Source organism: Ochotona princeps, chromosome 23, assembly GCF_030435755.1.
Source record: "Ochotona princeps isolate mOchPri1 chromosome 23, mOchPri1.hap1, whole genome shotgun sequence".
NCBI lineage: Eukaryota > Metazoa > Chordata > Mammalia > Lagomorpha > Ochotonidae > Ochotona > Ochotona princeps.
Window position 1 is genome coordinate 4,902,762 of NC_080854.1, and position 16,499 is coordinate 4,919,260.

At 36.5% G+C, this 16,499-nt stretch overlaps 1 protein-coding gene across 10 annotated transcripts in view; it reads left to right on the top strand.

The window, feature by feature from the left end:
* The window catches only part of ADAMTS6 (ADAM metallopeptidase with thrombospondin type 1 motif 6), a 272,555-nt gene that overhangs the window by 145,811 nt on the left and 110,245 nt on the right, over nt 1–16,499 (top strand). For 8 of the 10 annotated variants that reach the window (XR_009247499.1, XR_009247497.1, XR_009247500.1 and 5 more), the window contains 2 exons: nt 3,708–3,849; nt 14,525–14,632. Coding sequence is in view for 7 of the 10 variants with exons in the window: in XM_058679970.1 (XP_058535953.1) it covers nt 3,708–3,849; nt 14,525–14,632 (250 nt within the window). In the remaining 3 variants the exon portion in view is untranslated. The remainder of the gene's footprint in view (nt 1–3,707; nt 3,850–14,524; nt 14,633–16,499) is intronic. The other 2 variants (XM_058679974.1, XM_058679975.1) reach the window with 1 other exon arrangement.

The following is a 16,499-nucleotide window of genomic DNA, read 5'->3' on the forward strand; positions in this document are numbered from 1 at the left end:
AACAAAGTCTACAGCGGGACTCCTTTTACACAAAGTCCCCAAACAGGCTGACCAATAAGTGAGACGTAAAGTTACAGAGGGAAAAACAAGGGAATTGTTTTACAACATCATAGTAGTAATACCTCTGGGAAAGAAAATTAGGCTGTAGTGGAAGTTAAGCAATTGGGAATTTTCTTAGGAAAAAAAATGAAGAAAACACTTTCAGTGTTAAGCATTTATTTCTTCAATCCATATTGTCATCTTGTACTATATTTGAAATATTTTGTAATGGTAATTGGTGACTTAAAAGACATGAAAATATCCAGGATTACTGTTTTCAAAGAGTTCATTAGTAATGAGTAGGAAAGAAAAAAAGTACTTATAAATAGTAGATAAACTTTAGTAGTTTTATACAAGAGCGTTTTTGTTGTTTAAGCTTCAAATAAAAATCGCAAGAACTTAACTTGCAGGCCTTCCTAATTTGAACAAACATAGCCTAATTCATTTGAAAAGGCCACAGGTTCTTTGTAAAAGATCCATACAATTGTCTTCTAGATTTTATTTCACATGATGTTTTGTTCTGCACAAATACCCTGGAAAAGGAAATCAAGATTTGTCAAGCTGTTTTACTAGACCACGTTAGTACACACTGGCTGTAACAGCCATTTCTGGACCAAGCGGAAGCCTTCCAGGAGCTGGGAGCTTCATCCAGGTCTCCCGCAAGGTTGCAGGGGCCTAAGTCCGGGAGCATCCTCATTGCTTTCCCAGGCACATTAGCAGGGAGCTGACTAGCAAGCAAAACAGTGGAGACTGGAGCCAGCACCCAAATAAGATGCTGGTGTCGTAGATGGTGGCTTAACTTGCTATGCCACAACACTGGGCCCCATTTAAAGAGTCTGAGCAATTACTAGAAGATTGTTAATACTGGAAACAAAAATATAAAGAAATTGTCTTGGTTCCTCCAAATTTAAGCAAATTTTCAATTTACCATGAAATATTTCTTCCTCATGTATATTTTTGAATTCTTCTTTGGGTTCCACATAATACTTCCTTGAGTGTTTATGTTAATTTTCTAAATTCCTAAACATCTTGAATGGATTTGGTGTTGATATTCCTTAGGTAAATATATCCTATAGGTATTTTTATGCTATTGGTAAATATTTTTTGTTAATGCTTTTAAGTGTAGGGTACTGTACTTGGCTACCTTGGCACACAATTTATATTTTCTGTTGATTTTTAGTAGCATTTAACTTATTTTATTGCATGTTTAATTCTATCCATAGGGATATTTTAAAATTTTATTCTAAATAGAGCAGAAACAGGTGATTTAGTAGGAAAATTGAGAAGTTAAACTACTGATTCAGTCACCTCACAAATGATCTGCATTATCAAAATAATGTTACTTTTCCGTTATATCGTTGAAATATGATCTCTTTTTTCATTAACCTTATTGTATAATTTCAGATTTAGAAGAATTACATTTTCTTAAAGTTTGCATGAAATGAGAAAAAAGTTCTCACTAGTTATTATTAGTTTTTTAAGATTTATTTATTTTTGGGCCCAGCGGCGTGGCCTAGCGGCTAAAGTCCTCGCCTTGAACGCACCGGGATCCCACATGGGCGCCGCCGGTTCCTTCAGAGAGGAAGGTCTTCTGTCCCATACTCACTCCCCAAGTGGCCGCCATAGCTGGAGCTGAGCCAATCCGAAGCCAGAATCCTTTTCCGGGTCTCCCACGGAGGTGCAGGGTCCCAAGGCTTTGGGCCGTCCTGGACTACTTTCCCAGGCCATAAGCAGGGAGTTGGATGGAAAGCGGACAGCTGGGATTAGAACTGTCGCCCATATGGGATCCTGGTGCGTTCAAGGCAAGGCCTTTAACCACTGTGCTATCGTGCCGGGCCCTAGTTAGTTATTTTAAAGATTCATTTATTTATGTCTTTCAAAATCGGAGCAATTGAAACCAAGGGAGATGCCAAGAAACAAAGAGAGAAAGGAAGGGAAAAGAGAAGACAGATTAGTTTACTCTCCACTTGGCTACGATGACCAGGTCAGACAGACCCAGGCAGAAGCCAGCAGGTAGGAATGCTGTCTGGGTCTCACACCAGCACTTCATCTGCTGTCTTCCCAGGCACTTTAGCAGGAAACTGGGTTGGAAGTGCAGCAGCCGGTCACTTACTTATGGGCTACCAGGTTGCGAAGAGCAGCACGAAGGACTGTGCCACCACACCATCCCTAACCCTTACTGTTTAAAAATCTCCACTAGGAGTAGGTTTTCTCGCTGAGGTGTATGCCAATTTTTTGTTCTTAAAGTATAATGAAAAGGAAATTTAGAAGTTTTGTTAGGAAAACTGGTTAGCCGGCTGAAGAAAAGAATGTTCTCTGTTAGACATGTTCAGCAGCGACAACCAAAATGAATATAGTAGACAATAGAAACATTTTTCTATAGAAGTACAGCATTTAATGCCTCATCCAAAATATTTGACAGATTAAAAATTACTCAAGAGAGATGTAAATGAAGGGAAATGGGGTAAAAAAGACAGACTGTGTCCCCTTGGTCTTTGAATCTATATGATTCAGTTCTTAAATGGACACGATGACTAGCTGTACAAATGTACACCTTTGTAGAACACCTTAGCTTTTCTGTTTTAAGGATATGAGAAACTTTTAAGCGCATATAAAGCCTGCTGTTTCGATTCTTTCTTATACCTATGTGTAAATGAAAAGCTAGACTTTCCTAAATAACAGTTGAGGAACTTCTACTTGTGAAATTATTTTCCTTTGGCAAAGTGGATGGAAAAGATTTGGGGGGAAAAAAAAAAACATGAGTGCTGGCACAATGGACAGGAATGTTGGAAAAAATTTTTAAATGTTGGCATAGAAATTCTTTAAAAATTCTAACTTACTCACATGTGAAATGAAAGTAAAAAAGCATCTGTCCTGCTTTATGCACACTGACTAAAATAAAAACGAACCATTATATACAGCAAAGTTTAAAACGCTTGAAGGTATTCTGTCTGGCTCTTGGCGCTCTTCATGTTATTTGTTCCACTGAATTAAAATATTATGTTTGAGTGCAGGCATACTTTGAAAAGCAGAAATTAGAGAGACAAGAACATTCTCTTTTCCAATTTTGATGACCCTAGATGAAACACGAAATTTTTAAGAGACTAAACACTTCTAATTTACTTAAGAAGAGTATTTTGGATCTTGACCCCATCTGTTATTCAGCTTATTTATTAGTGAAATATTTCAAGAACCTATAGACACGTCTTCCCTCAGCATCTATTGTTCTGCCCAAAGTGGAAGTATATAAATTAGGTTTTTAAGAATTACAACCACAATTAAAAAAAAAAAAAAACTTTCCACATTTCATGTTTTTAATTCTGCTACCAGATGTGCTTATATTTGCAATAAGAAAAAAGAAGCTTGGAGCAATATAAAGTTCTGTTTTGATTCCTTTATAAATTAATTTACACCAGTGTTTCAAGGGCCAACAAGACAGTTTCACATTGTTGTCTGAGATGCTTTTATTTTATTTTTGGTGTAAAAAAATTGGAACTCTTACTCAGGTTTTAGTGAAGCAATTCTGTTGGGTTTGTGATTATTTGGGGGTAGAATACATTGTTTTGTATGAATGAAATTCATGCAAAGAGCTGAACACCTGGTCTCATAATTATGGTTGAAGTCGTCCATAGAGTACCTAATTTCCTTTGATCCTTTATGTTGAACAGTTCAGGCCGTGGTACTTGCCTTGATAATGAGCCTCCCAAGCGTGACTTTCTTTATCCAGCTGTGGCTCCAGGTCAGGTGTATGACGCCGATGAGCAATGTCGTTTCCAGTATGGATCAACCTCCCGCCAATGCAAATATGGGGTAAGAAGTCTTCATCCTTTTGTTTAGCCATTTACATACGTTGTTTTCATGACACAATTGTTATGATGGGATTATGATGGTTGCCATTTCTATAATATCTATTTCTAGATGTCTGAGTATTCTAAAATTAACGTATTTGAAACTTCTTGTGAAGGGATATGGTACAAACTTAATAACTTCTAATGTATTTATTCTTTGCATGTTGAGTTAACTTTGTCTTTTGAAATGTTGTGATTTTAAAAGCCCTCCGTAAATCCTTTTTTTCTGGTACTTTTAGCATTGAGCTAAAGGGTATTTTTACATTGGCTAGGTGCCTTTGCTTTAATTCATATTAGCTAGTACTGAGTCATTTCAAGTTGCTTCATCCACTGCCCCATTCCAACCTGATAATCAGTCAGGGACAAGATGACATTCACCCCAATAGTGAAACAAGGAAAGTTGTTGTAGAAAATTAAAAGGTAGGTATTAGAATTTACTATTTATATCTGCCTTTAAAAGTTAAAAGACAATATCAAAAATCATATAAAAAGTTCCATAGAGAAATATTGTAGTGTCTGATACAGGACACTGGTTCATAGAAGAAATACAGAATAAGCATGACAAATGAAAGAATAAATTTTCAAATGTCACATTGGTTGCCAGAAATCTTTCAAATTTGAGAAATAAGCTTAAAGTCCTGGTTACCATTTTTGTTTACAATAGTTTTCAAAATAATAGTGTCATAAAAATGATTACAAGTTTTAAAGTAATACAGACTAAACGATAGACTGTTGTCCTGCATTAATTATTGGATCTAGTAAAAGATAAAGTGATTTTCAGAATTATTTATTTTTGGTAGGCTCTGGCATTACATTTATTACACTAGCCTGAAAGGTTGTAAATGATTACCTGGATGTATAGGGCCTTGAATAAAGTATTGGTTCTCTGATTATTGTGAAAGTCTTCCATACTGTTTTTCTGTAGGGTTCCAGTTTCCTTTGTCTTTAGGTTATTCCACCCTGCATCTGTAAACCAGTCACATTTTAATCACAGCCTTTCTATATGCAAACTGGCTAGTAAATTGGAATTCATTTTAAACTGAGATTATAGATTTTCTATTAGAGTATTTTTATCTGTGTGTCCGGGAGGGACATGGACTAAGCTTCAGGCTCTTAACTTCCACCAGTCCCCACCCTGGTTGTAAGCATGTGTAAAGTGAACCAACAGGTGGGAGAGAGAAACTCTTTTTCTTTCTTACACTCTTTGTCTTCAATTCTGCTTGTTAAGCAAATAATACTAACTTTTTAAAAGTAGACTTAATCTACCTTACTGTATCTGTGTATCTCATTCATTTCAGATGATCTGATTTGAAATGAAATAAATAATTATGAAATTGTATTTTTTTTTTAGTTTATGTTCCTTACACTGTGTTTTTAAATTCTTCATGGGTTGTAAGTATAATAACTTCTGTGACAGTTATAAAAGAAAACTGCAAGGTGTAGGGAGAGACATTAGCATTTCTAAGTCTGTAATTTCATATATTTTATCATGAATCCTCTTCCCTGTCATTTGCGACAAAATATTCTTGTACCATAAAAAAAAAAAACTTAGTGTTTACTTTAGGGTATTTTTTTTACAAAGTGATATATAGCACTAACAGAGTTTCTTGAATCATGATAGATTCTTTGTAATCACTTCTACTTCTTAAATTTGTCACTGAAAGAAAAAAATGGATTTATACAATTGATAGCATCCAACCCCCTATTTTGTTTTGTTTGGCACATCCTTACAGATTTAAGCAATTCTAAACAACTTTAAAAAGTAGCTTTGAGGGTGATAGGCCAGTCAGATAAGCAAATCATATTTCAGATGTCAGGTGAAGGTAGAACTATATAGAGTCTGAATATGGCCTGCTGTATTCAACACTAAGCACAACCGTTGTGTCCCTACCACACTGGAGCTTTTCCAAAGGCTGTTAAAGAATCATGAAGTGATTTCTGTTCGACTAGCATGTCTCCAATGATGTTAGAGATTTCAGAAAGCTGTAGAATGAGTGCAGTAGTATTCAGTTTTTCACCTCTTCTGGCTATCATGTGGTCATTGCCATGTTACCAATGACTGTGTGTGTAGTCATGAAGAATCTTGCCTAAGTGTGGGGGGTCGGGTTGTTGTTAAAAAGTTATTTAGTTCTTTGAAAAAGTTACGGAGGGAAATAGGGAGACAGAGAGAAGCTGGACCTGGCAGAAACCCAGAGCCAGGTACTTTGTCTGGATCTCCCGTCTGAACAGCCAGGGGCCCATGCATGTGGGCCTTCTGCTGCTGCCTCTGCCAGGCTGTTAACAGGAAGCTGGATGAGAAGTGGAGCAACCTGGGTGCGAACCACTGCCCAGATGGGATGCCAGCATTATATGCAGCTGCTGTACGTGCTGCGCCACAGTGCTGGTCATTGCCTGAGTTCTTAATGAATTCTTAGTAAGCTGGTACCTTAATAAATGTGTTAGTTGCATTTTGGAATTTACATGAAACTTTTCTACTGAGGACAAGATTTTAAAACTTCTATTATCTTTGCATATATATTTTTATTTTGCTAGTATTTCTAAATTCCAACAGAAACAGTGAAAATACACACAAACAATAAAAACTACAGCACAATTATAGTAATGTGAAGTAGTTTCTGGTAATTATAAAGTACTTTTTAAATAAGATACTTCACAGTGCCTTAACAGAAGTCATAATAGTTCCTAGATGAAGAAACTAAAAATATAAAATATGATAGAACCAAAGCATTTAAAAAATAAGATCTCTTGGGCCCAGCGGCGTGGTCTAGCGGCTAAAGTCCTCGCCTTGAACACACCAGGATCCCATATGGGCGCCGGTTCTAATCCCGGCAGCTCCACTTCCCATCCAGCTCCCTGCTTGTGGCCTGGGAAAGCAGTCAAGGAAGGCCCAATGCATTTGGGACCCTGCACCCGCGTGGGAGACCCGGAAGAGGTTCCTGGTTCTCGGCTTTGGATCAGCGCAGCACTGGCCGTTGCGGCTCACTTGGGGAGTGAATCATCGGAAGGAAGATCTTCCTCTCTGCCTCTCCTCCTCTCTGTATATCTGACTTTTTAATAAAATAAAATAAATCTTTAAAAAAAAATAAGATCTCAACTCACTAGGTATAGTGATGTTAAGTAAAATAGAAATAGCAGATATATTTTGTTTCAGAACACTATGTAAGTTAGTTTATAACTGGTAATGTCACTAATAACTATGAATTTGAAAGTCCCTCGTCCTAAATGTCACTAGTGACTGGGAGTTTGAAAGCCCCTCGTCCTAGTCTCTTACGCAGAGAAGTGATCAGAAGACCTTTGAAATCATCATCAGAGTCATTTCTCAGATATCTTCATCTTGGCTTTCAATGAATTTGTTTTCTTTTAGTTTATATTTAAAATATAGGATATCTTGTACATAAGCTGCAAGTACAGGCAGCAGCATACAATGCTGGAAACCAATTAGATTACTTCAAAAAAATCTTAGCTATTTATGTTACAGGTCTCTTAGGGACCTACTGTGCTTCTTGGATGGAAATACATGGCAAACAGCTCTGCGGGATCAATATATCAATTAAGTAATATTTCTGTGTGTCTTCTTGGGGGGGCTGGAAAGCTCTGTAGAATCTATTCTTCCATTTCTCTAACATTTTCTATTAGGGTTCTCTTAACTATACTACTATAGTAAAAATATGTTTAGGAAGGAAACTACCAATAAGCTTGTACAGCTGATAGGCTCTGGGTATTTTTTTGGTTGCTTCCCCCAAAAAAAACACAGATTAATTCAGAGATCAAGATTTACCCCCCATATTTCTTTAATGTATCACTTCAGCACATAGTCCAAACATTGTTTTCTGTACACTTAATAGTTCAATCTAGATTAATAATATTTGGTGCATAAATTGATGGTAGACATCAAGAACTGATTGGTGCAGCCATTAGGAGATTGCATGGAACAGTCTCATCTCAGATTGCAGTGTCTGTTTGAACCACAGCTCCCTGATAATGTATTCCATGGGATGTAGCAGGTGATGGCTTAGGTATTTGGGTCCCCTCTGGCCACCTGGAGGCCAGGACTAAATAGGAGCTCTTAGGTTTCAGCCCGCTACATCCCTAACTGAGGCATTTGAGCAGCAAATGGGGCTGGAAAGATCATCTCTCTCTATTTCTGCCTTTAAGACGAAAATAAATAGATAAATAAATAAATATATTCAAGGCCTCAAAAACACGGACATTTTATATATGTCATACCCTTTCTTATTTTATGAGAAATTTTCTTCATGAAATTTATCCATTATTCCATAGACTTAACACATAAATGAGTAATAGTATGCTGTATGTTATTATAGCTTATTTTAAAGCAGAACTGAATGACATACCAATATATCATATATTCTGAACCATGAATAAGGAAACATATTCTGACACAAAGTGAAACCGAATATTTTTTAGCAGAAGGCGAGACCTTCCTGGCAAGCTGACTTAGATTTGGACGTATGTAGCCGTGCACACGTTAATTAAGTGTAATTTCTGTGGGGAAACAGATTCTACCTGATTTTGTGGATTTCTCAAATTTAATTTTTAAAGATTGATTCATTTATTTGGAGACACAGCGTTCCTCCATCCTCCCGCTCATTTCTGGAATGGTCTCACAGCCAGCAGTGGGCCAGGCCAGTCACTCCCACGTGGGTGTCAGAGACCCAAGTTTCAGGCCATTTGCAGGCCATCATCTGCAGCTTTCCCCGGCCCATTAGCAGGTGGCAGGGACTATAACAGCATCCACACAGAATGCCAGCCTATTGGCAGTTGGCTAATAATGCTGCTTCCTAGTGCAGGTCCCTTCGGTGGATATTTGTATAATGAGTAGCACAACATCTGTCATAATTATAGCAGCTCAGTAAATATTTGTTGAAAGTGAGTGAGGAGAATTCTCTGGATGAGGTAGACACTGATGCTGGGAAGAGCTGAGAAAAGTGCAGTGTTTTGTTTTGTCCTCAAGCACCATGTAAATGAGGTAGAACAGACCGCATCTCATCGGCATGCTAAGAATTTCACATTTATTAAAGGTAATAAGGAACTATTAAATGATTTTGGGTGAATGAAATCATTAGGGTTTATTGATATGCAGGAAAACACAATTTCTAAGGAACATTAAAGCTTAGGAAACAGAGTTCTGTAATCTAGAAAAACAGTATTTGAAAATTGAAATTTTGTAAAATGATGGAAGCCCTTTTCTCTTCCTTTTTGTTCTCCCCTAACACATCCTACAAAAATCGCTCCATTGCAGCATGCCCTCATTTTCCTACATAATTATGAATATGTTTCCTTTTTTAAGTAGTGGAAAGTGCTGCACTACAACTCAGATTAGTGGCACAGAAACTAAAGTTGTGTGAGTTCTATAATTTTGCTTTTGTGTTTTTCTTTTATTTATTTATTTTTGGTTTTTGTTTTACTTTTTTTTTTTTTACTACTTTTGTAATTTTGACTTTTTGATAGAAAAATCCCAGTGTGTTACAGTAGAAATATGAAAGGACATCTAAAAATGTGACATAACTTTGCAAATTCTAAGACTTAATTTTTGATTCCTTCCATGAGAAATGTATGATACTTACAGATCACCAAACTTGAGTTTTCTAAATACCTCAGTTAAATATTTAATAATAGAGCAATCTTCTGCAAATAATAAAGTACCATGAGTATTTCAAACCGTAAGAGACTTTTAGGATTTAATATAAGAAATGAAAGGTCAAAGGATATATATATATATATATGATTTAACTTGTTGATTTATATAATAGGAAATATAGGCACATAGTCCAATCTTGTAAAATCTGCATTTTTAGTCACCTAAATAAATCTACCAGCAGGCCAATTTATCGTTAAGACTGTTAGATCAACAAAGAATTAAAATGCCAAATAGTAAAGATGGTTTGAAAATACATTAATTACCCACTATGGTAATAATGTCATTAAGTTTTCTCCACCGAGAAGCTAACTTTTTGCAGTCCGGGTTGCTACTAGAGACAAGACAGTTGGGTGCGTGGTCAAGGTGTCCTTCCCTGGAGAACACTGAATCGAAATTCGCATAGTTGATCTCTCAGAAGTTACCTGTCAGTGTTTTCCTGCCATATCACTTTTGGTTCTTGTTTTTTTTCTTTTCTCTCATCACCATCACTTAATGAAGATTCAAGTCATTATTTGTCATTAAGAATAATTCTTTCAAATAATTATCTCCTGATTTACTCATAATAGTATTTATAAAGAGACTGTTAAGTACACACACAGTTTTTTAAGAAGCTGCAGCTAACTAGGGAGACAGTAGTGCTGAAGTGCTGAAGTGCTGAGAACCAGAAACCCGTTACGATGGGGAAATTCAAGGAGAAAACTCAGCAGCCTCATTTTGGCCTCAGAATGATTCTCAGATGTTAAAACTGTGATTTGGTCGTTGGTAACACATTACTCTCCTGCCCACCGAAAGCAGGTAAAGATCCAAGGTAGTCTTATGTCTTACAGTTCAAATGCTGTAGATTAAATACTCTGAAGAATTCCATGTTATGAAGTGTTGCATTGAGAGAAATCATAGAATCACTTTTCTAGAAGATGTCAAGGCAGTAGAAATATTCTGCTGTGCTGTTTGAGATGCACGTAGGGAATAAAAGACATGGAAATATTTTAGCACTTCAATATTCTTTTGGAATTCAAACAGATATTTGTATCTAGTACATGCTTAGCAAAAAGCATATTTAATTTTAATTTTCTTAAATCCTAAGCCAACCTAGTAGATACAAATCACCCATGTCCTTAAAGATGATTACTTTTTAACCCTGAGTTTACTTTGTAGATATTTTTGTTCTTTTTAGCATTTAATCATTTTTAATCCCCTTAAGTTGTTAATCATTTATCTAACCTGAATTTCTAGACTAGATTTTTTCTTTTTTTGCCTTTTTAAAATCTCTTCCATCTAAATTACCACGTGACAAGGTCGAACTGTTTAAGGCGGAAGTGACATTGCATCTATTCTTTCTTCCAATGTCCTGTAAACAACTGGTTCTGGGCCACAGGGTCACCATATGTGGGTCTTCATGTGATAAGTGACCTTCTAACCGCCACGCTCTTTCCTGACCTTCCTTCCCATCGGGATGCTTGATTGTGCACAGCTGCTGAAAGATGTTGCTGATAGGGCAATAAGGACAAAGAGGATGTTTTATACTCAGAATCGAGGACCAAGATTGCATAGGAGTTCGGGTTTTCCCAGGGCAGATAACCTGTAAATATTTCTTTCACTGGTTCTCAGCAAACATTTTGTAATAGATATACCATTTTCTTTTTAAAATATTTCTTTATTTACTAATTCTATTATAAAATTACCTTTTGCTTTTCAGGCTCCTTTCCCTTTGTGTCAGCTGCTAATGTTGATTTTCCTTGGAAAATCAAAGATTTTCTCACTTTTTAGTTTGCATTTGCATAATTACTTGAAAAACATTGACACATTATGAGGGCTAATTTTTATTTCTTTTCTTATATGTAAAGGCTCTATATAAGTTGGTCAATTATCTATTCTACACAGTGGAGCCCAGTGACAAAATTCAGTTCTGATATGTTTAAGAGAATTAGGAAAGTAGCTTAGTTGTGTGGCGAGTCTTGGGCATTGATCTCAGATGACGCTGATTCAAATTTAGATCTAGATAAAATTGAATCAAACTACCACATTTTTCTGAATATTAGGTTTCTCATACTTTCTAAGATTGTCCTGATGATTAAATGAGATGCAGGATGCTTAGCGTAGTAATCGACAGTAAATCCTGAAAAGTATTATTTTTTTTCTTCTCTCTCATAGCATCCTTTTTTTCTTCACACAATATCTCTGTTGTGAAGTATATTGTGCGGTAATTCCCATTATGCATTTAGTTTATCATTGCTCAGCTCTGATATTTAGAGACTCTCCTATATACTGAAATGAAATATTCTCCCCATCATTTTTACCTATTAAACTGCCTTTTCATTTAGGCTGATGTGCATATTTTTTTCCCTAATGGTAAAGTCAATACTGTTGACTTTTTAAAGGTTTGTTTATTTGAAAGAGTTACAGAAAGAGAGAGCAAGAGACTGAGAGATATTCCATCTGCTGGTTCATTCCCAAACTGGTCTCAGTAGAGCTGGGCCAGGCCAAAGCCTGGAGCTGGAATCTTCTAGGTCTCTCAAGTGAATGCAGAGACCCAAGCACCTGAACAGTCCTCCACTGCTTTCACAGGCACACCAGCTGGTAGCTGGATCAGAAGTGGAGCATCCGGGACTGTAGTCAGCACCCAGACGGGATGCTGGCACACAGGCTACCCAGCCAATGTCTCAGTGCCAGCCCCAGTAACATGGACTCTCCAAAGTCGAAGAAAAGAGTTTCAACTTCAAAACCTTGAAAAACAATAACCACCATCATTCTTTCAAGTACAAAACCAAAGATGCTAGATAAAATCACACTAGCAAATATGTTAGTTCATTTAACTACAACACGTATTTCTGTGACTAAAAGAGACATGAGCAGCTGACAACTTGGGGAATGATTCCATAGTTTTGTTTTTCCTGTATTACTATTTCATAGTAGATTGGTGAGTTGAAATGATCAGGAGAGCATTATCACAATTAAAGAGACCATCAACCACAGCACATATAAACTCTTGTAAAAAGACTGGAAGTGCTACCCAAAGTCCTTTGTTTCTGGCATTCCAAGAATTAGCCAGTTGTTAGGAAATTTCTGTCTTTTTGTCTCTCAAATGAAGTCAATCAATTAAAAAAAAAAAATCTGGGCAGTGGATAGTTCACAAATGTTTAGATTGTTTGTACTTTAAAACTTGGCAGACCAAGAAAAGGATGCCAACCTTCTAATTTTACCAAGAAAACCGTTAACACACCAACCCTGCCATCAAGAATTTTTCAAAATCTAGAAAAATGAAAAAATAAGGATGTGCTGATAACCCATTAAAATAGAAAGTTTAATTTTATGAGAAAAGCCTGACCAAATTAGTATCACAGAGCAGTTTCAGTCTGTGACATGCAGGCTGCTCATCTGACTATACCTTAACTTCTGCAGGGAAGTTACTATGAATTGTAAATGATAGCTTAGTGTATTATTTTTTATAATGCATAATTTCTTCAACACAGTAGATTTTAACTAAATATTCTTAAATAAATATGAAAAATGCTATCACCTATGTGCATTGTCAGACAATTCGCCTAATTAGTTACAAGCTGAGCCCATGAAATTAGACATTCATTTCAAACCTTCAGCATCATGTAACAGAAATGTCTGTGACATGCCAGGTAAGTGAAAGGCACTTTGTATTATTGTCATATCCCTTTGCTATGTGGAGTTTACAAGAACATTTTGGCTGCTTTCACTTGTTACGAAGCCTTCAATCTACATGCAGATGAATAATCCTTTCCTTTTTAAACGTTTTAAAATTTATTTACCTTCAGTTTTATCTGGATAGCAAAGAGACAGGCATCATAGCTTTGTTTAATATATGGAGAATGTTTGTTATCTATGAAGTTCGTCAGTGTTTACATAGACTTGAGTTAGTCTGCAGCAGCTGGACTGAAGCCCAGGAACCCACAACTCAAATCTGGACCTCCACACATGGGTGGCAGGGACACAACCACGTAAGCCATCCCCTGCTGCCTCTTACGGTGTACATCAGCAGGAAGCTGGAATGGAAGTGGAGGAGATGGGGCTGGAACTGACCTAGCTCTGTGATGTTGTGCCTGAGGCCAGAGGTAGCAGTCATTATTCTGTTTTTAAGAATATATATATTCTGTTCCACTGAGCAAGCAAGCATTAGATCATGTGGTCACCCCGCCCCCAAGTCATTGTTCAGAATATATGGTCTGTTGCTAAGTGCTGAGGTAAGATAATGGAAATTCATAATCAACAAGGCAAGATAGCTTCAAACAGCATTAATTGGTGAGTTTATGCTGTTGAATATTCTTGCATGAGATAAACATGTATTTCCTTTTTGCGTGTTCATTTTTTTCCTACTACATGAATGAAATGTCTGCAGAATATTATAAGATAAATCCTTGGGCCCAGCCGTGTGGCCTAGTGGCTAAAGTCCTCACCTTGAACGCCCCGGGATCCCATATGGGCACCAGTTCTAATCCCGGCGGCTCCACTTCCCATCCAGCTCCCTGCTTGTTTGTGGCCTGGGAAAGCAGTTGAGGACGGCCCAAAGCTTTGGGACCCTGCACCCGCGTGGGAGACCCAGAAGAGGTTCCAGGTTCCCGGCTTCGGATCGGCACGCACCGGCCGTTGCAGCTCACTTGGGGAGTGAATCATCGGACGGAAGATCTTCCTCTCTGTCTCTCCTCCTCTGTATATCTGACTGTAATAAAATAAATAAATCTTTAAAAAAAAAGATAAATCCTAATCAACTTTCAAAACCAAGATATGCTTTGTCTACTGAAAGTTATTAAGACAATTGTTTAAATGGTTTTGAAATGTGACTGACTCACCTTGCATAAGAAATATCTCCAAATTTTTCATCCTTGATGCTTCCACAGTGATGTGAGACCTGGAACATCATGCTAAATGACTCAGTGTACTTGATAGAAGCATTGGCCATGACTTTGGTATGTAATTCTGATCAACTTGCTTTTGCCTTCTTTCCTAGGAAGTGTGTAGAGAGCTCTGGTGCCTAAGCAAAAGCAATCGCTGTGTTACCAATAGTATCCCAGCAGCTGAGGGGACGCTATGTCAAACTGGGAATATTGAGAAGGGGGTAAGCTCAAATGATTTACTAGCTGTTTGACTTAGAAGCTAAACTGATACAATTTCTGGTGCTAATATTTAAACACTAGGAAATTATGTTCATTAGTTTGTATACGGTTAAAAACAGTAAACTAGTACAGCAGATTGTCATATCTTATTCTCTATAAATACACATTGTTTACGAAATAGCAGCTATTATATTCTAGACTAGTTGAGTTGCAGCTTTTTGTTGATACATATGTCAGTTATATTTGTACGATAAATATGTCAGCAAATGGTCTAGTTTTCTTCTGGTTAGTGATCCCTAGGAAAATTATGTGACCCCCCAAATAAACTTTTAAATTATAGTATGAGAGAAAGGGCCAGTAGTGAGAAAAATAAACAATGTAATGACCATACAAATTGGAGATAAGTAACTTTAGTTTCATCAGTCTAGTTTTCAAAAATATCACTGTCAAGAATTTTCCAAATAGTTGGAAGGAATTGTGTGCTACTCCTAAAATTCTCTATAAATTGCTATATATGTAAATTCTATGGTTTATTGTTATAGACTAAATTTCTAGTAATAACTAGCATCATCATTTTTTCTCAATTCTGACTTCTTCCATGTTAGCTGGGCAAGTTTCAACAAGGATTATGCTGAATTTCAGCTTGCAATCTTATGTTTAAATAGAAGAAATGAAAGCTTTTGGGCAACTGTCACAGTTTATTAATCCTTGCTGATGGCTTCATTCAGGACCCATGACCTAGAGCCATGGTGATGGCTTTTCCATGCTGAGTTTGGAAATGTTGGTAAATTATGCTAAATATATGAATTGATAGGGTCATTTTAAAAGGATTAAGGCTTTTTTTTTTCAGTTTTTATAAGTATCTAATAGAAACACAGCACTATCAAGAAATTCCTTTTTTTAAATTTTTACCAAAGTGATAGAAAATGTTAGGAAACACATTGTTGAAACAACTGTTTAGGTTTATTTTAGAACCAACCGTTCTTGACAAATACCATTTTATGTTCGATTTATTAACTGGAAGAATGACACCGACATGAGTAGGAGAGCGTCGGACTTGCAAATGTCATATCTTGCAGTGTTTGTGCATACATGAGATAAACATAGCACATTACTTGAAACTTTAGCTTTGAAGGCTGCTTAAAGAAAACTCTCAGGTAATAGTAAAGTAAATTGAATTGAATTTAGATCTAGTTAAGAGTAAAAGAGACATAATTACTAACATAGATAAAGATAAGCACAGTAAAGGGAAAGTAAAGCAAAAGAAGTTAAAGTATTCTTTTTTCTAAAGCCTCAGTTATTAATATTGGTTAATAGTTGCCGACTCCTTGTTCAAATGAATTCTAAAGAGTTGTGCTATACCCATTTGACAAAGTGGAAATACTCTTGTTGTTTCTGGAGCCCTGTACAAGCCCTTACCCTGTCTTTGAAGCTTTGCTGGCCTCTGACATACTTCCAAGCAACAGCTTGGGCTCCTTGAAAAACTCTTTGAAGAACCTTAAAATCTAGCAAAATTTGTGTGTCATTTATATAAGAGTACGTTGTCATATGGTTTATGTATTGCCACCATTTAGAACTAATCTGTACAACGAATCTTAATAATTCTTTCAAAAACATGGAACCCCCTCAAAAAAATCCCCACTATTGACTTTGGATTTTTGGAGAAGCTATTAGAGAACCTAATCAACCTACATTCTTAAGAGAAACAAAAAACTAGACATGCATGCTAAATATTTACTAAATTATCTTTTATTTATGTTTGCTAAACGGAGTTATCCTGTTACCTCTTGCATGATTTTATAATTTAATTTGTTGATATTTCTCCTTTTTTTCCTTAAGAGGGCAGGAAGTATGTTTATTGTTGCTAAA